Source organism: Stegostoma tigrinum, chromosome 37 (assembly GCF_030684315.1).
Source record: "Stegostoma tigrinum isolate sSteTig4 chromosome 37, sSteTig4.hap1, whole genome shotgun sequence".
Lineage (NCBI taxonomy): Eukaryota > Metazoa > Chordata > Chondrichthyes > Orectolobiformes > Stegostomatidae > Stegostoma > Stegostoma tigrinum.
Window position 1 is genome coordinate 18401327 of NC_081390.1, and position 21964 is coordinate 18423290.

At 44.3% G+C, this 21964-nt stretch overlaps 1 protein-coding gene across 28 annotated transcripts in view; it reads left to right on the forward strand.

The window, feature by feature from the left end:
• The window catches only part of zmiz1a (zinc finger, MIZ-type containing 1a), a 467693-nt gene that overhangs the window by 411088 nt on the left and 34641 nt on the right, over positions 1-21964 (forward strand). For 19 of the 28 annotated variants that reach the window (XM_059640362.1, XM_059640366.1, XM_059640364.1 and 16 more), the window contains 5 exons: positions 11887-12040; positions 15581-15695; positions 17563-17786; positions 18877-19075; positions 21002-21295. In XM_059640362.1, coding sequence (XP_059496345.1) covers positions 11887-12040; positions 15581-15695; positions 17563-17786; positions 18877-19075; positions 21002-21295 — 986 coding nt within the window. Of the gene's footprint in view, positions 1-11884; positions 12041-15580; positions 15696-17562; positions 17787-18876; positions 19076-21001; positions 21296-21964 lie in introns of all 28 variants that reach the window. The other 9 variants (XM_059640371.1, XM_059640375.1, XM_059640378.1 and 6 more) reach the window with 4 other exon arrangements.

Consider the following 21964-nt stretch of genomic DNA (forward strand, 5'->3'; position numbering starts at 1 on the left):
TACATGCGCACTTGCTGACTTTAAACACATCTTTCAGGTTCCTCTTTAGATTCTGCTTCTTTGTCAAACCATTGGAGATTAGTCCATAGCTGCCCTCAAAGCGTGATTCAGTTGAAGTGTTCTAACCTTTCTGACTCCATAGTTAATGATGTGCTAAACCCCAGCAGCTAAGTATTGATATCACAGCTCTACTGAACTGATCGAGCATTAGAGGCAAACAATTTGTTAAGGGAATCAGAGCTGTACAACACCAGATAGGGAGAGTACACTCCACATGACATAAACATCAAGCTCATTTGCCAAAACATTAGACATTTGGATCACGGCCTCTGACCTGCAATTATTCCTTTGAGGTACAGTGGGATCATTTATCCAGAATCAATTCCTTCACACCTCCATTGTTCTTTTCGAAATTAGTTGGTATTCAGTGAGTCAATAGAGGCATGGATGCCGAGTCTGAAATGTGTTTTATTTTTCCCAACACTTCTGCAGAAAAAAATGTTGCAAGCAAATCTGTTTTTGACATTGCACATACAGCCCTATATTTCCTGTTATTCTGGTGCAGGATTTCATTTGGCTGGCCTTTATTTCATTCAGTACTGCAAGGGAAACTCCTTTAATGTGTGCTGTTTTCTAGCGGTGAGTGAATCTTAGACCACACCCTGGTCCACGTTTAGCTTCACACCTGCACTCTCCATCCTCACCATCCTTTTGTTTAGGAGATGGCTCCATCCAGTTTACCATATATTTTCTTGACTCTAACCCAGGCTGTGCCCTGGATTTCTGTCCAACCTTTCAAGAATACCTGTACTTGATCACAAGTCTTGGCCGATCTCTCTGTGTTGAAGGGCTGTCTGAGGAAGATTAGCTTTTAATAGCAGCTGATAATGGAATTGCAATCAGGCATTCAAAAGGTAACCGTATCAAGATGCGGATTTTAAAAAAATATCTCCCACTAGTAGAAGGATTTGAAGTTTAATTTCACTTCACTTATTTAACAGGCACCATGACTCATAATGCTGAAAGTTGGCTTCTTGTGTTTTTCTGCACTCTTATGTTTTTTTGAAGAGAGGAGTTGTGTCTTTATCCAGTTGTTGCCTTCATACCTCTGCAAAATGCCTCCAGGGGTGTGAGGGGCATTTTCTCAGTTGAAGGCACTGTATGACTACAACATACCAAATCTTCGGGAGATTAGAAAGCACACTGAGCTTTAATCCCTCTCCCCTTCCCTCCCCATGGCCATTCGACACTGAAAATAAATTGAAGTTGAAACACATTTCAAGCAGTAGGTCATCACGGACTCGATTGTCACCTGGAAATTATGCTTTACATCTCCAAAGAAAATGCAATTTATGAGGCATTTCAGCACCTGGGAATTTCCAAAACCCCGTTGTTCCGCTTTGAAGAAAAATAACTTGTGTTTACATAGATTCTTATCAATATCCTCATTCTACTGAGAAAAGCTTCAGGTCGTGTTTTCTCCATTTTAGGGCACCTTTTATAAAAGATAATTTGTGATTGTTCCAGAGTACGTACCAGCTGATAAATAAGTTTTGAAGTGCTGTTATTGCAGCCAATGAAAGTAGGATGAGTGTATACGCTAGCTATTTACTGACATGTGAAAAGGCATCATTGAATGAAACAGAGTGAGTTTTGGCTTTCTTGTTGATGGGTAAAGGTAGGAGTGGGATTTGAATCACTTCCATCATTGGCAACCATTCCCCTGTAGCTCCGATTATTTTTAGGATTGCACTGTGGCTATCGTGAGCATTTAATAAAGTTCTGAAGGCTTGTGGCAAAAGAAAAGCAGTCCACTGTAAAATCTATGCATGGAAATCCAGGACAGTTAACCTTGTAAGTTGATGTTAACTGTGTTTGTACGATATGGTGGTTTTGGTTTTTGAAATACACACTCTGCCTGGTTGGCTAGCCAGAGTTCACATTGCAGCTTATCAACCTGACGTGATTCAGGACAGGTTCCCTCAGCAAAAGCCAGAAGCAGCCCGAGGAACGAGAGGCTTGAATGGCTGAGGCGAGGCAGTTTGAGTCGCAGTGATGGACAGGACATCACTTTTCACCGAGGCTCAGGGGTATTTCTCAAATTCCCGATGAAAAGGAGATACAGCGTTCCACCTGACACCCCTCCACAAATCCCCCAACTTACTCCCTCACTGCCTGGTGTTTGTGTGCGTGTATGTTCAAACATTTGAAAAGCTGGGGATTTGAGGAACTGCATTTTCAGATTGTGACAGGAAAGCAACATGGTGAAGAAACCACCCGCATCAGTAAACCGGGACCTTTTGTCGCCCCCACTCTGAGCACTGAATAGAAAAGGTTTGGAGGGATATGGGCCAAATGCAGGCAAGTGGGACTAGTTTAGTTTGGGAACGTGGGACTAGTTTAGTTTGGGAACATGGGCGGCGTGGACTAGTTGGACCAAAGGGCCTGTTTCTGTGCTGTTTGAGTGGATGTGAATCATCAGCATCAAAACAAAGCCAAGGGAAAGCATTGTTCAATGGAAAGATCGAAGAAAAGGATGGATAAAATTTTCACTCCAGGAATGAAACAATGTCCACCAGGCATTGCACCTGTCAGGAAAACATGATCGTGTGCTTCTTGGATTGTCACAAAAGCTGAATTGGTCTCATTTGTGTTCATTTTGTGCTCCTGCCCTTAATGGGGATGCATTTGCTCATCAATATGATTGACTGTCCTCTCAGGCCAACTGGGCATTGAGAACCATCCTTGCCAAGTGTGCCCACATCCGAGAACACTTTTCTTTTTAAACTGCCTGGTTTTCCAACCTCACCATCCGGGATCACTTCATTGAGCACGTACTTCTTGAAGAACCAGGAGAGTTTTTGTTCTTCCAGACCCACCATTGTAGGGGGAAATGTTTTCCGAAGGGTGACGATTGAGAAACCATTGGCAATAGTAACCAGTGAACAGACAGAGAGAGAGAGAAAAAATGCATTTACATAGCACCTTTCACAGCTTCATTTGGCAGCCTATCTCATTGTTTGGCACTGTTTGCTGTCATTGTAACCTCAGCAACACATGGCGTGAAAGCACCTTGCCACTGGAGATGTACATCATTCCATAAAGTATGTGAGATATGCAATACCCAAGAGGAGTGTCACTGTGTGAGTGTGCAAAGCTGAGACTGATCATAGTGCTACTACCCAAGTGTGACTTGTACCTGCTGTGGTTTCTGTAAATCGGTTGAGATATTCTTTGTCTGGACACGACTGGCGTTTAGAACAGGTTTTGGAGCCTTCATTTCTCACTGCTGTACAATCCCCTTCAATGCTCGTGTCTCTGTGCAAGAGACGCTCCTGGTCTCTGATCCTGTCTTCCAGAACCGTGGCTAAGATCACAACTCCGTGCATGAGGCCTCCGTAATTTTTTTTTAAAATGGTGTCTTTGGTACAGGGCAATTGACTTAGCACAGTGTCTATACTAGAAAAATAATGATGCAGATTGACTAACAGAGTAATAGCCAGTCAATGAGCTGAGATTTCCAAGGTATGTCTTATTGCTGTTGTGGTTTCATTGGAAACAGTAGATGCGTTTGATTGGCACAAATTGTTTCTCGGCTGCTTTGTCTTATTTTCAACCTTTAATGTGTCACTGATATGTAAAAGCATAGACAATCTTCAGAAAACAGATGAGTGTGAATTCAAGTCCCAATACAGAGATTAGAGTGGAAAAGAAATTTATGACTAGCATTCAGTACTGAGGGAGTGCCTCACTGCCAGAGATTCTGTCTTCTCGGTTCAGCATTAAACTCATCTGCCCTTTAGGGGTGGATTTGCAAAATTGCAGAGTTTCCAGCACCTGTAGTTCTTTGCTTTTGCATTTTAAGTTATTCCCGGTGTCTTTGGGATTATTTACTAGGTATTACTAGCACTAAAACATATCCTAGTCCTTATCAATTGTATCATCATCGCTAGGAGCTTGCTACCCGCAAATTGGTTGCCAGGTTCTATTCATTACAACAGTAACCATACTTGAAGAAACAGTCTTCACTTAGCTTAAGTAGGGATGCCTTGATGTGATAAAAGGCACTCTTAAAAATACATTTCTTTCTCTCTGTTAGTGCTATTTGCCATCTTTGTTTAATTCATAGAATCATAGAATCTCTTCAGTGTGGAAATAGGCCATTCGGCCCAACAAGTCCACACAGCCCCTCTGAAGATCATCCCATTCACCTAATTTCCCCATGTCCGACCCACCTACCCTAAACATCCCTGGGCAGTAAAGGCAATTTAGCACGGCCAAGCCACCTCCCCTGCTCATTTTTGGACTGTGGGACGGAACCGGAGCACCCAGAGGAAACCCGCACAGACACGGGGAGAACGTGCAAACTCCACACAGAGGTTGTACTTGAATCCGGGTCCCTGGCACCGTGAGGCAGCAGTGCTAACCAAATTGCGCTTTGTTTTACAGGATTTGGGAGGGTGAACAGCACAGCGATTTGGGGGTTTTTGAGGATCCTGTTCAATGATTAGTCAGGAATTAGGAGATAGAATGTCCATTAAAGGTAGGTGTAAGTGTGTAGCACATGAGCACTTAAGAAGATAGAGTTGCAGAATTGATCAAGATTTTTACGATGGAAAATTAGATGCTATCATGACTAAACAGTACAGACACGTAATGGCCAAGTGTCATAGAGTCATAGAATGTACAGCATGGAAACAGACCTTTAGGTCCAACTTGTCCATGCCGACCAGATGTCTTAAATAAATCTAGTCTCATTTGTTAGCAGTTGGCCCATGTCCCTCTAAACCCTTCCTGTTCATGTACCCATCCAGTTGCCTTTTAAATGTTGTAATTGTATGGAGTCATAGAGATGTACAGCGTGGAAAGTGACTCTGCAAAGTTGGCTCAATAGTCCAGGGTAACTAACTACCTCGGCTTACATAGCCTACAGGCAAATTTTCAGTTGGAATTTATACTGGTATCCTTGGTGTGTCCTACCCCATTGCCTTTTCACGATTAGTGCCTGCATTCAATATAAAGTTTAATTTATTTCTACTAAAGCACTATAAAGGGCCTGAAGCATCACAAGCAATGGAGTGCTTGGAACTGCCTGGTAATTTATCAAGAAAAAAATGATTTCCTCTTCATTCAGACATGTTCTGGGAATGATCCAGAAAGCAGCACAGTATGTCGAAGTTTTGCCCCTGCAGTTTGTTGTCAGATGTAGCACAGACAGTGATGTATCTCGAAAGATGTTCCGAAGTGCTCCCACATGCTGGCTTGTCCCAGAGCAATAATGCTGCGTCTGCTCTACTTGAGAGTAAATATTTAGTAGCGATGTCTGGAATGTGCTTCTGTACTTCAACAGCAGCAGCATCCAGTGAGAGCTGTAGTCCGGGAAATTTCCAGAATCAAACCCCCCCCACCCCGGTCTCCATCTGTTCCCTTTTCTCAAAAATATATGGAAAGTCTAGACTGTGGTACGTTCCAACTTTTGTCATGTCCATCTCCATGCTCATTTGGAGGTATTTATTCAGTTAGTATTTTTGTTTTGACACATTTGGCACAGCTTCTGTTGGCTGCTGTGCTTCACTTTTTGCCAGACTTGTTTTAAACATGTACTTTCCCCTATGCCCAGCTGAGGCTAATTTTGGACCCTGTCTGTCACCCCAGCCATGAGATAGAAACCCCACCAGAATAGCAGTGGGACATGATCAGAGCTGGCTTCATACCAGGGAATGCAGCTTTGAGCTACCCTCTTTACTTCGTTGACATTCACCATCCAGATCTGGTCACCTGTCGGATTTTTCCTTCATTGGCCCTGGCTCCAAATCCTGGAATTCCCTCCCTCACAACTCTGGGGGGGGGGGGCCACCTACACCATATGGGCTTCAATGGTTCAAAACAGAAGCTCACTACCATCACCTTCTCAAGGGGAGCTAGAGCTTAGTGGTGGCACGGTGGCTCAGTGGTTTGCACTGCTGCTTCACAGCACCAGGAACCCAGATTCGATTCCACCCTTGGGTGACTGTCTGCGTAGTGTTTGCACATTCTCCACATGTCTGAGTGGATTTCCTCTGGGTGCTCCGGTTTCCTCCCACAGTCCAAAGATATGCAGGTCAGATGGATTGGCCATGCTACATTACCCCATAGTATCCAGGGATGTGCAGGCCAGATGGATTAGTCGTGGTAAATGCAGGGCTATGGGAATAGGGTAGAGGGGAGGGTCTGGTGGGACGCTCTTTGGAGTTCCGGAGTGGACTGGATGGGCCGAGTGTCCTGTATCTACACTGTAGGGATTTAGTGATCAATGGATGGCATCTTTGCTAGCTCTGCCTCCTTCCAAGCATGAATTATTTTAAAGTATTTATGATCATTTCATATTCTGATTTTGCATTGAGATTAACACTGATTGGATGGAGACAGAAAGTTGTGAAAGCAAGGTGCACTGCCTAAAAAGGAATATTGAAAAGGTTAATTGTATCTGTAGCAACCTGATAGTACATGGACTGTGGTCGCAGAGATTTAAAGTTTTAAAGGGAAGAGTGGTGGGAAGGTACAGAGGAGTAGTAGTGACTGGGAAGTGTCTGTCTACACTGGTGGAAGCGCCTGGGCTGCGGGGGACAAAGTGAGGAGATGGAACTGACAGAATTCCCTCTCGATGGAGCAGGCACGGTCATGATGGGTTGAATCCCCTCCTCCTGTATCCTGAAGAGGATGTTAGGAACACTGAATTGTGGAGGCATTGGTGCTGATCTTTCAGGAATCACTAGAGGGTCATGGAAGACTGGAAAATGGTTAATGTGAACCTTCCCCACCAACTCTCTCTTAAGCTACCAGTTAGGACAAGAAGAACATTGTTAACAAATAAACATAGAAAACAGGAGCAAGAGTGGGCCATTCAGCCCTTTGGGCCTGCTGCACCAATTCATTATGATTATGACTTATCATCCAACTCAGTAATCTGATTGGACTTTCTGTCCATAACCTTTGATCTCTTAAACCCTAAGAACTGTACCTAACTACCTCTTGAACACATTAAACATTTTGGGCTCAACTGTTTTCTGCGTCAGTGAATCCCACAGGTTCATCATTTGCTAGGTAAGGAAATCCCTCCTCATCTCAGTCCCAAATGGCCCACCCCATTTCTTCACACTGTTTTGGATTCCTGAGTCATCTGGTACATTGTGCTGAGTCTAGTCCTGTTAAAATTTTATAGGTTTCTGCGAGATACTCCTTATTTTTCTAAACTTCGGTGAGTACAGTCCTAACCCATGCAGTGTCTCTCGATATGCCATCACAGGAATTGGTCTGGTGACAATGCAACGTCTTTGGGATGCACAAGGCATGAACGAGTGGCAGACTGTAGCCGATAGCTGAGACAGACTGGAGATGGATGCTGTAGTTATTGCAGGTGGAGATGGACACTGTAAATAATGACGTGACGCACAGTTGGAAACTCATCTCGGGGTTTAAAAAGGCTCCAAGGTTGCAAGGAGTCTTAGACACCTTAGATAGTTGCCAAGAAGAGAGATGGAGTTGGTGGCGTGGCACAGAGACAGACAATAATGTTATTTGGATGAAATCTCGGCAGATTCTGTGTTTCGTGTCTGTGAGATTATCTGACACGTTGCAGACAAACATCCAAAAGATAATCACAAGGTCAAGGCCTGGAGGTGGGACCTGCACTTGCCAGAGTGGGTGTGAGGATAAAAAAGCGAGAAGTACAAAGGAAAGGAGGGCCTGGTAGCTTAGTTGTCATTCCCAGAGTGGCACAGTGATAATGCCCTTACCTCTGATCCAGAAGGTCTGGGTTCAAGTCCCACTTGCCTCAGGTGTGTCATAACAAGTTAGTTGAAATTATTATAATTTGCAGAGTTTCAAAACCTCACCAGAAGATTGAGCATTTATTGCAAGAGAAATGCATAATAGTTATCCTTCGGAAGTTGTATTTATAATAAAAAGAAGTCTGTGTTAGTGTGACACAGTAAATCTTGAAGCAAGTAAGCCATTTTGTTTTCGCAGCTCGCCTGTTAGGGGCGGGTGTCAGTCTGCAGACATTATGTTTGTCAATGAACGTTAATCCAGTTTGCTGCTGGCAGCCTAGAGACAGAGAGAAAATTACCAGAGAAAATGAATAATTTATTGCCATTTCAGCTTGAGAGCACTGCATGTATCTGAGCTGGTTTTACAGAATCCATGCTCTGTGGAGAGGGCAAGTTGTGGTGGGGGCTACAAGGGAGTTAAATTCTCCTATTGGGGATGTTATATTGTTGGCGTTTAAGATTCTGATTTCATGCTCAACAGTAGCCAGTTCACATCTCTCTCAATATTTACAGTGTTTTAGAAGGAACCTGGAAAAAAAAGGTGTTTTTTTTAAACCGAGAAATTGGGGTGGGGGGAGTGGTGTTTTGTCAGGTCCAGCATTATCCTTGTCACTGAGCTCCAAGTCCCATTTTAATTGTCATTCAAAATCGAGCTACTCAAAGCAGCCTGCGTTGCGTTGTGAGTCTGTTCTCAACAGCTCTCTGCTCGTGTTCATTTCTCTCTCAAAATGGCCGGTTTACATTGTACAGAGCAGTCTGGGGGCCCTGTCAGCTGTTGAGGCTGCAGTGTGTCATGTTTTGACATGGCTGCCTGTTGTCTCGATGTGCATTTTGTTCCATCTCAATAGCACTCCCAGTTCTGCCCTCGATACAGGAGGCAGCAATGAGCATCTGCAGTGCAGCGATAGTATCAGATGGGTAAAAAAAGACAAGCACTGCTTGTAGTCGACATCTTCATAGTGATCCATCTGATGTGATCAAATGTTTATTTGTAAATTCCTCCCCGGTGTTGGGTTAAAAGGCTGGCCAGGACTGCCATCTTGTGGATATCCAGTGTCTCAGCAGGCTTTGACATTCCGTCAGAGATGCTGAGAGTACTCAATGTAGCTTCGCAGAGTTAAGTATCAAATATTGTTACAATCAAGAGCTTCGTCTTTGCATTTTGGAATAATGTTGCAAAAGCAGGTCCAATTTTAGGCTGTTACGGTTTTGATACAGAAGAACTAATAAAGGCAACTTCTGAAATAGGAAACCTGATAAAAAACATCACCTTGCTGCATCATCCTTCGCAAAACCCTCACCCCTGCTCCATTTTCTGCCACTTGGCCCCTTGATGGCAATGCATTAGAACTCCTGCACAGGATTTTAGAAGCTATTCAGCACCTTGCTACTACAGAGGATTCTGAGATGAATGCAGGAATTACATAGCCTGTTTCTGTGCTGCATACATTCTATTTAGCCAGCTGATTCCTTGCCCATGTATATACATAGAACATAGAACATAGAACAGTACAGCATAGAACAAGCCCTTCAGCCCACAATGTTGTGCCGACCATTGATCCTCATGTATGCACCCTCAAATTTCTGTGACCATATACATGTCCAGCAGTCTCTTAAATGACCCCAATGACCTTGCTTCCACAACTGCTGCTGGCAACGCATTCCATGCTCTCACAACTCCCCGCGCAAAGAACCCGCCTCTGACATCCCCTCCATACTTATTATGAGGGGACATAATTTTAAGGTGCCTCCTGTGAGCTTTCCTGCCATCCTTCATCTGAACTCATTGTTCCTTTCTCCGCCATGTGTTTATGTAATATCCCTTAAACATATCGATGGTGTGGACTTTAGCTTCTGTTTGGAATATAGAAGTTTGCTACCACAGCCAATCTCTCAGTGAGGAAAGGCTCTGTTGAATTGCTTGTTGAACTTATTAATGACTGTCTCAGATTTAGTTTTAACCTCTCCATATAAATAAACACAGACATTTTCCCTAAGTCTGCCCAGCTGAATGGTTTCATAGCTTAAAAGACCTTTTATGGGGGTCGCTTCCTCAGTTTTCTCTTGTACAGAAAATATCCCCAGCCTGTTCAATCTTTCCTACTAATTACAACCTCTCAGTCATCGTAATGCCTTAGTGAAATCTTTGGCACATCTTCACAGACACCCAGAAGTTCAGGGGTCAGCAGGATTTTGTTGTACAATGTGGTGGTATAACTTGGGGCGGTGGGCTTTAAGAGGCTGATTCCACCACACATCCTGTGAGCGGGAGTAGCAGCTGAAGCGCCTTGTCGCACTGGCACAGGTATTTGTGAGGTCACCCACAGTGCCTGCAGAATCGACACTCCCAAGGTGCGCACTTTGGGCGCCCACTGTTCCTGGGAGATGTTCCCCAGAGACGTGATGAAGTGCAGACAACACAAACTCTTTTTAACCAAAATAAGCACTAACCGCTTTACTGTGCACTCTGTTGTGTCCCTGTATACCCTGTGTCTTCTGATTCCAATCGTTTCAAAATAATCAGACTTTGGACTGTAAATGCTGGAGCTCCATCGAATGTATTTCATGCATTTTTTTGCATGTGGCTGATCAACTGTAGACTGATACACTGTTAATTGGCACGTGACGGCAATGCAGCAGTAAAATGGCTAACCCTGGAAATACATTCTCATGATTGTTAGTTCCTACTTCTTTATGACTAATATCCCAAGTATAGTTGTAGGAAGGATGTGGGATCATTCCTGTAACTACCTATGCACCAAATATACCCGAGGAGGGGGCTCTTGTTGTTATAAAAGGATGATTCTCCATCTGAACCTGCTGTAAAGACATGAGAATTTTAGTTAGACACTGTCTGTTAATCTTATCAGCCACTTGTGTTGAATGTGCGAGAATATGTAAAACCCAGGGTAGGACAGAGCAAAACCACACAAGCTATAAACAAACCCTTCAATGTTATGTCAGAAATTTTCAGTAAGCTTAGCAGGATTATTGGGAATCAGCCCCAGATGAATGTGAATGGTCACAGTCACACTACAAACACAACAGTAACAACTCATGAATGTAAAGTGCAGATTGACGAGGAAAGTTAAATGTTTCGTTCAAGTTAAATAATGGATACTGTGCACTGCAGAAGTCAATACACCCAATAAAGAGGCCTCCATTTTGTCTGTTTCATTAATGCTTCGGTTTAAAATGAGGGTCTCTTTCAGTATTTGTGTGTGTGTGTGTGCGCGCCGCAGATGCCCGCCCACCCGTGTTTGTATGTATGGCAGCGTGTGTCCATTTGTCCATTTGTCCATGCACGTACCTCGTTCTCTGAGATTGCGCATGCACCCCTCCCTGTGTGCCACACCTCCGCGCGCGCGTGTGTGTGTGAGTGCACGTACCTCTGTGTCTTTGGGTGTGCCTCCCTATGTGTGCATGTGCACCTCCTTGTGTGTATGCAGCGCACACTTCCCTCTGTGTGTGTGTGTGTGTGTGTGTGTGTGTATGTGTGTGCGCGCGTTTACATGCAAGCCCCTGTATGTGTGGATGAAGTTCGCGTGTGTGTGTGTCCACGCATGTGAATGTTCTTTTGTGCGCACATGCACATTCCTGTGTGTGTGTGTGTGTGTGTGTGTGTGTGTGTGTGTGTGTGTGTAGGCACGTGTACATCCCTGTGTGTGTACGCACACATGTCCCTCTGTGTATGTGTGTGCGCGCACGTTCGCCTGTATGTTTGTCTGAGTGCATGCGTGCGCACACCCGTATGTTCATCTGTATGTGTGCACGCATGCACACCCTGAGGTAGATCATTTGTTGTTAAGTAAAGGTATTAAGGGTTATGGGCCAAAGGAGTCAGGCCACCCATCAGCCATGATCTCATTAAATGCCAAACAGCTTGAGAGGGACTGAGTGGCCTGCTTCTGTTCCTCTGTGTGTCTTTGCCTATGTGTTCACATCGTTCAGTGTGGGATTGATCCTAGCTGATCTTCACGCCATTACGTACTTTAACGTGTATTTGTTTTTAACTTGTTGCTGACAATTTTTGATAAAAGACGGGGGTCTTATAATGGTTTGTCTTTCCTCTGCACAGCTCTCCTGTCATCGTGGTGCGAGGATTTAGGGCGGCTCCTGTTACTTCGCCACCAGAAGAGTCGTCAGAACGACACCCCTGGCAAACTGCCCATGCAGCCGCCAATGAACCCTATGAGCACCATGAAACCAACACTCCCTCCTGGGCCCCACAGGTCAGTCACCATTAATCTGACCCCTATTTTACCGAATGCAAAAATGATTGTGGTGATTCGTGTGTGTGTGTGTGTGTGTGTGTGTGTGTGTGTGTGCATTCCTGTGAGAATCAGCCCCTGTTCACAGCACTCTGGTTGGTCTTCAGTGCCCCTCACAGAAAACAGCAAGGCAGATCCAGTTCTCACTCTGTCCTTACTCAATTATGCAATAATCTCACTGTTAATCCTGCAGAGAGTTACAGATCTTTAAAGCGATTAATCAGTGTACATTCCGAGAATTGAGAGCAAGGACCACTCCCACTCAAAAGCAGCTGCTAATGTAGTCATTTCAGGTCTGTGAAAATACCAACTTTCCACAGAAGGGGAAAGCGGATCAGGGAATGATGGGCCAGTGTTCAGTTTGTAGGTCAAGAGTTATTATGTTCTATGCAACTCTCTTAGCTTTTGCAGACTGTGACAAACTAACCGGAAATGCAGCAGAGGTCTGGGCTGCTGTTGAAGCTGGGTGCCATTGCCCAGATGGTTCAAAGAACAAGTACAAATCTACCAACCAAGGAGAGACAGCAGTGAGCTGCTTCTCAAACACTTTCCACAGCAAAGATTTGTGACCAGAGTTTTGAAAGTTAATACTTAAGTCTGTGCAAAGATTGCCTGGACGATGAGTGATCTGATATCTGGAGACCAGAGTGATCTGCTGATCACTGGGACTGTTGGTGATCTATCTCCGATGATCCGCTGTCTAAGATTGTTAGTAATCTGTCAATCTCGGAAACTATTAGTGATCTGGTGATCCGCTGTGATCTGAGAATGTTGGTGATCCACTGCGATCTGAGAATGTTTGTGATCTGCTGATCTGAGGCGGTCAGTGACCTTCTGATTGCAGTGATCAGATGTGATCTCACCAGTGATTGTGAAGTTGGCGTGACTTGGGCACAGGTGAGAAGGAGGTTTGGCACCAACACTTTGTGCGTGTGTCCAGATTCTGCGCAGTCGTGAAAATTGCGGCCTGCGATTTTTTTGGAGGCAGTGCAGGTTGTGGCAAGGGAGTTTAGTGCTGTGTACAGAAAATAAGGCAGTTATGTTAGTTTGCTTCAACTCAGCATTCTGCAGTGGTTCACCTATTTCTGCCTATTTCAACCATAGACCAAATGTATAAGAAATAATACCCATTAACAGAGATATTGTTCAGGATAGCTTTTCTGAGATGTTAAGCTTTAAAGCAACATTATTTTGGAAAATAGAATTGCTGCTGTTAGTTAGGTGGATGAATCTATTAATCTTTTATTTGTGAAACTGGCAAAGCTTATTGAATGGAAGGTTGTCTCCAACCTCCTGGGCTTTGGAGCTCCTTATGAAACGTGCATCCTATTATTACTATTCAGGATGACACGTCTGTGGGTTCATTTAAGTCTTTCAGAATTGTCTTTTTATTTTGCTGTTGCATGCATGAAATAACAGACCATTTCAACTGCGCTTTTGTTCTGGTCTCTCTACGTTTGTACCTCTTAACAGTTAAGAACCCATTGTCAAACACTTAAAAATAAAACTCCCCATGCTGTGAGGAGGACACACCTCGTGTGTTAGAACAGAGTGAGTCAATTACTGCCAAATTCACAGGAGTGTAGATGTCTGCTTTTAACCTTGACACCTTCTGAGGTGGCAAATCACAATTCAGTGAGTTATCCTCTCCTCACTGCCCAGGGCTGCACCAATATAATTAACACCTCCCCGAAATATGTTACCTTCTTGTCCACTGGTTCGACTTCATTGTCCCTTTTGTAGGGTGCAGCTGGCCACCACTCCTGATGACTGTAAGACATTGGAACAGAATTAGGCCATTTGGCCCATCGGGTCTGCTCTACCATTTACTCGTGCTGATGTAGTTCTCAACCCCATTCTCCTGCCTTCTCCCCATAATCCATGTTCTTGTTATCAATCAAGAGCCCATCTACCTCTGCCTTAAAAACACTCAGTGACTTGGCCTTCTGCAGCACCGAATCTTGCAGGGTCACCACCCTTTGCCTGAAGACATTCCTCCTGATCTCAGTTGAAAGTGTTGTCCCTTCTATGAGGTGGTGCCCTCCGCACTTAGTTTCTCTTACCATTAGAAACATTTTTTCCACATCCTCTTTGTTGAGGCCTATCAGTATTCTGCAAGTTTCAGTCAGTCCCCCACAGCACCTCCCCCACCACTACCAACACCGCCTCTCAATCCCCCTCCCCCAGTCGTTCTAAATTCCACCAAATACAGACCCAGAATTCTCAACCGCTCTTCATATGAGAGGCCCTTCGTGCCCGGGATGTTTGTTGTAAACTTGTGATGCCATGGCTTGTTACTAGCACTGAGCCAGGGAGTTTACTTTGAGCAAGGGCTGGATCAGAACTAGAGGTGTTTTGTTGACACTTGTGGCAGAGAAGAGGGTCAAGCCACACACAACATCCTGCCGACTAAACAATAGTCTGCCCATTGGTCACCAGCCTTGGCTGGTTTCATGTGGAAAAAGGTGGTTGAACTACTAACTCAGTCAGTGCAGTAGACAGTATGCAGACCTTCACTTGAGTACAGTTCACTGACGCATAGGGAAGACATACAAACACCAGAGGCTATAGAGGGAAGGACCATTGGGTTAATTCCTTGTGTCAACATGATCAGTTGGTGCAATTTGGTTATTTTAGCCTGGAAAGCAGGCATCTGAGAGCTCAGCTCATGGAGGTGTGTTAAGATAAATGATCCCTGGAAATGGTGAATCCAAACATTGAGATAGATAACTACCCTTTATCTCATCAAATGCTGGCACAGCAGCATGGGCTGAATAGCATACTCCTGTTCTTATTGTCCTCTAACTGGTTCAAAGTAGGAAATCATACATGTAGAACAGATACAATGAAATTCTTTATCACATGAAGAGTAATCAATGCATAGAATGATTTTGCAGAAGATCTAAATTCTGGAATCTACTAAGAATCAATTGAATGAGGGATATCAGGGTGTTTCTGAATTCCTGAACAAAGAATGGCTGAATCATCATCTACTTCCATAGCCTTTGTCGGTTTCTGATCCAATTTAACTGTTAGTGTATTTAACTGTTACTTATGAACAGATGTATCTTTACAAGCATTAGTAATGTTACTAATAACCAGCTTTCTCTTTGCAAGACAGTGTGAAGATTTCCCTGAGTAATTTGCTTATCTACATGCCTTGCTTCATGGACAAGTCCAGCAAACTTCAAAGTGTTAAAAGTTTTTGACGAAGCCAGCCACTTCCTACTATTTATTTTTAACTTGATGCTTACAAGGATCTGCCAATGTGCGGAAATAGTCTTCAGTAAAAAATCTCCGATTCACCTCGCGCAGTTCCAACGTGACAAGCTCAGAACAGCTTGCTCAAACTCTTTAGCCTACCCATTCACTTCAAGGGCTATCTTTAAGCAAGTCTGTATCTCAGATCCTTTGGTACAATGGTGGAAAATGGTTGAGGGTTGAGTGGTCAATTATAACATGTAGTAATTGCTTCTGTTTCTCTCTCACATTCTCGTGCAGCGATGGGTCGTTCACCTATGACCCTGTTCCTTGGCAGCAAAACACAAGTCAACCACCAGGGTCATTGTCTGTAGTTACAACCGTGTGGGGAGTCACCAATACATCACAAAGCCAGGTAACGTGAGTTCTGTAATGTATCTTCACTGTGCATGTGCCACAATCTGAGGCAATCATCAAGGCCATCCTCAAGGCAAATAAATTAAACTCTTCTAAAGCCATTTGTAACAATTGTTTGCAATGCACTCGCCTTAAGTTGTGGCAGCCCAGAAGTCTAAAGACATCCGAAAACAAACCACAGACTTCTAATTATAGAATGAGGTGTACGCGTAGAGAAGGCCGTGGGTTTGACCTGCTGGCCTGCTGAATTAGCTGTTCTCAGCGAGGTTAGCTCTCAGAGCTCCAGCATTGGTTTGACAACTCCCAAAAATCAGTTGAAATTCCTCTTTTACCCCTACCTAGTTTTGGAAGAACATTTTAGTGGGTACTAGGCAACGACAAAATCTGGACCGATGTGAAGTTCAGTAGCTTGCCAGTGCTCATTGTGTCAGAGTGCACGTGAAGACTGACCACTCGCGCACAGTTCTGCAGGACGTCATTCAGAGTCAAACCCCAGCAGGATTACAGTAGGATACTGAGTTTTATACTTAGAATAAAAGAATTTACACCTTAATGCTTTGCAGCTGCTCAATTATCGAAGAACAATGAAGATATGAAGGAGCTCTATTTAGAATTCACTAGAATGATAGCTGAGATGAGAAGTTCTGATTGTTAGGAAAGGGTCAAAAAGGTAGCTTTCTTCCAGTGGATTAGGGAAGACTGAGGTGGATAAAGACCAAAAGAACTGCGGATGCTGTAAAACAGGACCAAAAACAGATGTTACTGGAAAAGCTCAGCATTTGTGAAGAAAAAATCCGAGTTAGCGTTTCGGGTCTGTTCTGAAGACTAAGGTGAAGTTAGCCAGTAGGGATTTTCAAAACCAAGCTATTGCTGGAAGAATGAAGCTTGAAGAAACCTTGCCCTGAGCAGATATATTTGAAGGGGATACTTTATCAGTGGAGTGATATTCACTGACATTGTTTTATAGAGTGCTGCATTTGGAAGGGAAAAATATGAAATGAAGTGGGACAGTGCAAATAATTCCAGTAGAGAAACCAGCACAGGGACAACAGACTTGACTCTGTGCTGAAATTCTTTGATTCAATAAGACTCTGTCTTTGGGACAGGAAATTGGGGTGGAGTCAGGGTTGCTTCAGCACCCATCCTGCCTTTTTAACTCTATTGGAAGAATTATTGGTCATGATCCAAGCTGGCATATTGCACTAAGTGAGCCTTGAGGATTAAAGGCTGCCTTTGGACATGAGCTCGCGTTTTGAAGGCTGCTTCACCTTTGGCGAGTTCTTTAGATTGAGAGAATGATCAGAACAAGAGAAGCCAGAATTAAGCTGATGACAGTATACGTCTCTACAGGAGTTTGGTTTTGGTATCTTGCTGAGAAGCTGAGGAATGACAGTGTGGAATATGCTCTTGTTCTTTGTTTCATGAGATGCGGGTGGCACAGGCAGGGCCAGCATTTATTGATCATTACTGACTGAGCTTGAACTGTGGGGCTTGCCTCGCATTTGAGACCCAATCACATAGCTGTGGGTCTGGAGTGACATGCAGGCTAGGCCAGGTCAGGATGGGAGATATCCTTCTCAAATGGGCATGAGTGAACCGGGTGGGACTTTACAACAATTCATGGCAGTTACCATGGAAACCATCATTATGGCTAGCTTTCAATTCCAGATTTATTCATTCTGCTCCGTGGTGGGATTTGAACCCATATCACCAGATCATTAGCCTGAGCCTCTGAATTACTAGTCAAGTGACATTGCTGTAAAATAGCCGGTCTCGCTCTGTGTCAACATGTTGCTCAGAATCTCACCGTTTTTCTATCTCAAATCCCAGTGCTTTTTAATACAGTTCCTTTCTCTTTCTGCAAGCAGGTGCTGGGAAATCCAATGGCAAATGCCAGTAACCCCATGACTCCAGGAGGCAACCCAATGGGCTCAGGGATGTCGGCGAACAATCCCGGGATTAACTCGCCTCAATTTGCCAGTCAGCAGCAGCAATTTTCAGCCAGCAAGGGTGGCTCCAACCAAGCCTACATGCAGCAGAGCATGTATGGCCGACCAAACTACCCTGGAAGTGGCAACTTTGGGAGCAGGTAAAAATCCTTATCACGTTGCTGCCTGAACTCAAGGGGGACTGTGTGTTCCGCCAGAATCCTAGAAAAACACGCACAATACTGAACTGGCAAAGTGCCAAAGCCAATGGTCATTAATCAAACTTGTCCATTAGGACAACTAGAGATGGCTGATGCTAGATCAGTTGATGACACGAATCATTTGCTTTTGACCGTCCCGATTGGTATAATTTTCACACATCCCATTGCCACTCTTCAATTTTCCTTTTTTATTTTCTCTTAGTTTTATTTGGAAGCTTTAGTGAAAACAGCCATTTATGGCCTAATAATCTATTCATTTCTCTGTCTGACCGAATAACCTCCCACAACTGTGAAGCCAACAAGAGACTTATATTTTCAGACTACCCAGTGTAGACCAAATGAGCACCTTGTCCCACGGATGTTTCTCAGCGAGCTCTTCTTTCTTGCTTTTTGATATTAAGACGGCAAATTCTTCATTCACTATTTCCATATGTATCGAACTGACTTAGAGTCATTCAGCACAGACACAGACCCTTCAGTCCAATCAGTCCATGCTGAACATAATCCCAAACTAAACTAGTTCTACCTGCCTGTTCCTGGCCCATATCGCGCCAATCCTTTCCAATTTGTGTACTTACTAAGTGGCTTTTAAATGTTGTAAACTGTGCCCACATTCACCACTTCCTTTGATCTTCTACTTCCTGCCTGCCGCCCCAAGTAACATGACTTCCTGTAGCTAAGGAGACCATTCCTCTGTCACTAGCAACTGGGAAGTACACAGTCCACTCTAATTCTTCATGGTCTCCTTGCAAGGTCAAGCTGATCTTCATTTATCACCTCTTCATGCTTGTGGGGAGGAGGGAGACCTAATCTCAATCTTTTCCCTTTGTGTGGAGCCTGGCACATCCCCAATACATTTAATCACCATTTAAAGAGGCTAATTCATTTGAGGCTTGTGGCTTCTGCCAGAATCTTTGTTGCCTTTGAAACTACAGATAGAAATTGCATTGTCAATGTGTCTGGTAGCTTCCATGTTATTACTGTAAATGATGCCAACAGGGCACTGCTTGCTTTCATCTCTCTCTTTCAGTTACCCCGGTGGTCCCAATGCCCCTGGCTCCATGGGCATTCCTCCACACAGCAGGCCGCCAACAGATTTCACTCAGCCAGCAGCGGCAGCCGCGGCAGCCGCAGTTGCAGCCGCCGCAGCTACAGCAACAGCGACAGCGACCGCGACCGTGGCTGCCCTGCAAGAGAAGCAGAACCAGGAGATGAACCAGTACGGCCCGGTAAGGCTCCGCCTCCATCGCTTAACGACCTCCTCATGCCCACTGCTCGTTCATCTGTTAGTCCCCTCTGTAGTGGTCTTGGCAGAGTTACTCAGTGTGACTGAGAAGCTGCCATGGTGCTTTGACAAGCTAGTTTTGGTCAGATTGAGGAAAGAAAGAGTCTGCATTTGCATAGCACCATCCAAAACTACAGAACATACCATTAGCACTTTACAGTCAATACTTTGAGTTGTGGTCACTTCAGGGGAGACTCCTTTATCCAAAGAGTGGTTAGAATCTGGAATTAGCTGCCATCAATGTTTTCGTGTAGAGGTTAGATACGTGCATGAAGCAGAAAGCTAGGTCTTTTTAAATTCAGCTATGGGATATGTGCTTTTACTGTGCATTCTAAATGCTCTGAGAACGCCGCGGTAATTTGGGCTATAAATAAAAATGAATGGCTTTCTAGGTCATTTCCTATTGCTTTGACCTAGAGCCTTACATAGGTTCGACCAGATAAGAACAACAATTTGCCTTCATTAAGAGCATTAGATGGGATTATTCCAACTAACTTCTTATTTCCAATTTATTTGGTTTTATTTCTGATTTATTGCAATTCCCACCTCCTGATCATCAATCCAGGCCACCGTTTTACTGGTCCAGTAATGTCACCATGCTGCCACATCTTGTTTGTTTTCTTTCATATTCATTCTCAGGATGAGGGTGTTGCCGACCATGCCAGCATTTATTATCCATCCCTAATTGCCCAGAGGGCTGATGAGAGTCTCCCACTTTGCTGTTGGTCTAGATTGAGGTGAAGGTCAGGCCAGGTAAGGATAGCAGATTTCCTCCCCAGAAGGACATTGGTGAACCAGATCAGCTTCTTTTCCTAATAACTGACAATGGATTCAAGGTCATCATTAGACTCTTAATTCCAGATATTTATTGAATTCAAATTCCACCACCTGCCATGGGGCCCTCCGAAAACTACTTGAGTGTCTAGATTAGCAGTCCAGTGATAATGCCACTGGCTATCACCTCCCTAAGCATGGGGTTAGATGAGGAAGGATGGCAGAGAAGGCCTGGAGGGGACATAAACACCAGCATTGATCTGTTGGGCTGAATGTTTACACATTTTGTAATAAATATGTCGTGTCGGAAGCTCAGCAGTCAAATGGCACTGCACCATGAGATCAATTATGAGGTAGTCTTGAATTTTATCTGATCTTGAAGGACCTTCTCTGAGAGAGATGGCATTCCAGCTGTCAGCAGAGGATGTGTCCTCAAGGGTTCAGGAGTGAGGGTTTAGCACCACAGTTCAGCCAAACGAGTGGCAGTGGCGCTACTTACTGAGCCATTCTGACTGAGGTGAGCACACGGCTTGATCCTGAACTCAGGAGGCACGGGAGGTAGCATGGCACCATGCATCATGCATGACTCACCCATTGCCCATTAAACAGCCCAGAACTGCTGGGATGAATCCGGCACTTCATTCACACAGTCAGAGAGTGGCACAGCAGGGGGTAGACCGCAGCTCTTTCATAAAATGCTAATTAGGAATGCATGGGTGTCATTGAAAGAAAATATATCAACAAAAGTGACCTGTTTCAATGGCGATAAATGTCACATTTTTTAATAAAAGTAAAGGAAAATGATCAAATTAAAGGATAGTGGTGTGTCTGGCTCTGTTCTTCAGTTCACCTAGTGCCCACTGCTTGTGGAAGGCCTATAATGGGTAGATCCCATATGTTGCCTCATCAGGGGCAAATTGTGCTATGCCAGTAAAAGCACTCATATGCAGGAACCTAGCCATCATGCCAATACATATTAGCTTCACCACACATTAATTCTAAACTGAGTATTTTTTTTCCTCCACCACTTCCACTTCCCCAGGCTTGTGTTTGTGTTCTGAAGCATCTGTCTCAAGGCTGTTTCTCCTTTTTGCAGATGGGCCCAGCCCAGGCTTACAACAATCAGTTCATGAATCAACAGGGAGCACGTGGCCACTCGTCTATGCAGGGCAACATGAACCCAGGAGGGATGGGAGGTGGCATGACCACGCCCAGCATGAGTGGGCCTCCCATGCCCATCAACCAGCCCAGACCTCCAGGGATGAATCCGGTGTTTGCATCCCACAACCAGAGAGTGTCACAGCAGGGCTATCCAGGCCCACGGCCATCGCAGCCAATGCCTGTGCAGGGAGTGAAAAGACCCTATCCGGGCGAGGTGAGCAAAGCTAAGGTACAGGCCTGATGAGCAACAGGCGTTTTCTTTCTGTGTTCAATTCCAGAAAGCCACGCAGTGAAGCGTAGAACTGAAGTCTGATCATTCTAGTCCTTATAAGGTTTAATTTAGCAAGACTCATTATAACCACTCTTCTCCAAACTCAAGATCCACATTTTTCAGTCTGTTTATGCCAATTTAAATAAAACCAAAACAAGCTACATTAACATGCCTTGAGCAGTCACTGTAACAAAAGTCAAAATTCTAATTTAAAAATTGCAATCTTGCATAATAATGGTGCTCACTGATTGCAGTGGACTGAAATGTACAATTGGACTGTTTGATTTTAATCAACTTGTTTGAACGTGTTACGGCACAGCATCCCGAGATGGGACTTGAACCCAGACCCTCTGATCCAGGGGTAAGGACACTATGACCGCACACCCTTGTTTTAATAGGAGCACAAATGGAACCCCTGATAGTGACAACCATCTGAATAGTTACAAACTTAGTAATAGGCAGCATTGCCAGCTGTTGTGGCACAGTGGTACTGTCCAGGCCTATGAGCAAGGAGGCCTGGGTTCAAGTTCCACCCTGCCCCAGTGATGTCCAAACAGGTTGATTAGAAAATATTTGGAATTTGGGAACCAAGCTGCTCATTCTCTTTTCCTACCTCAGCCCCACCTT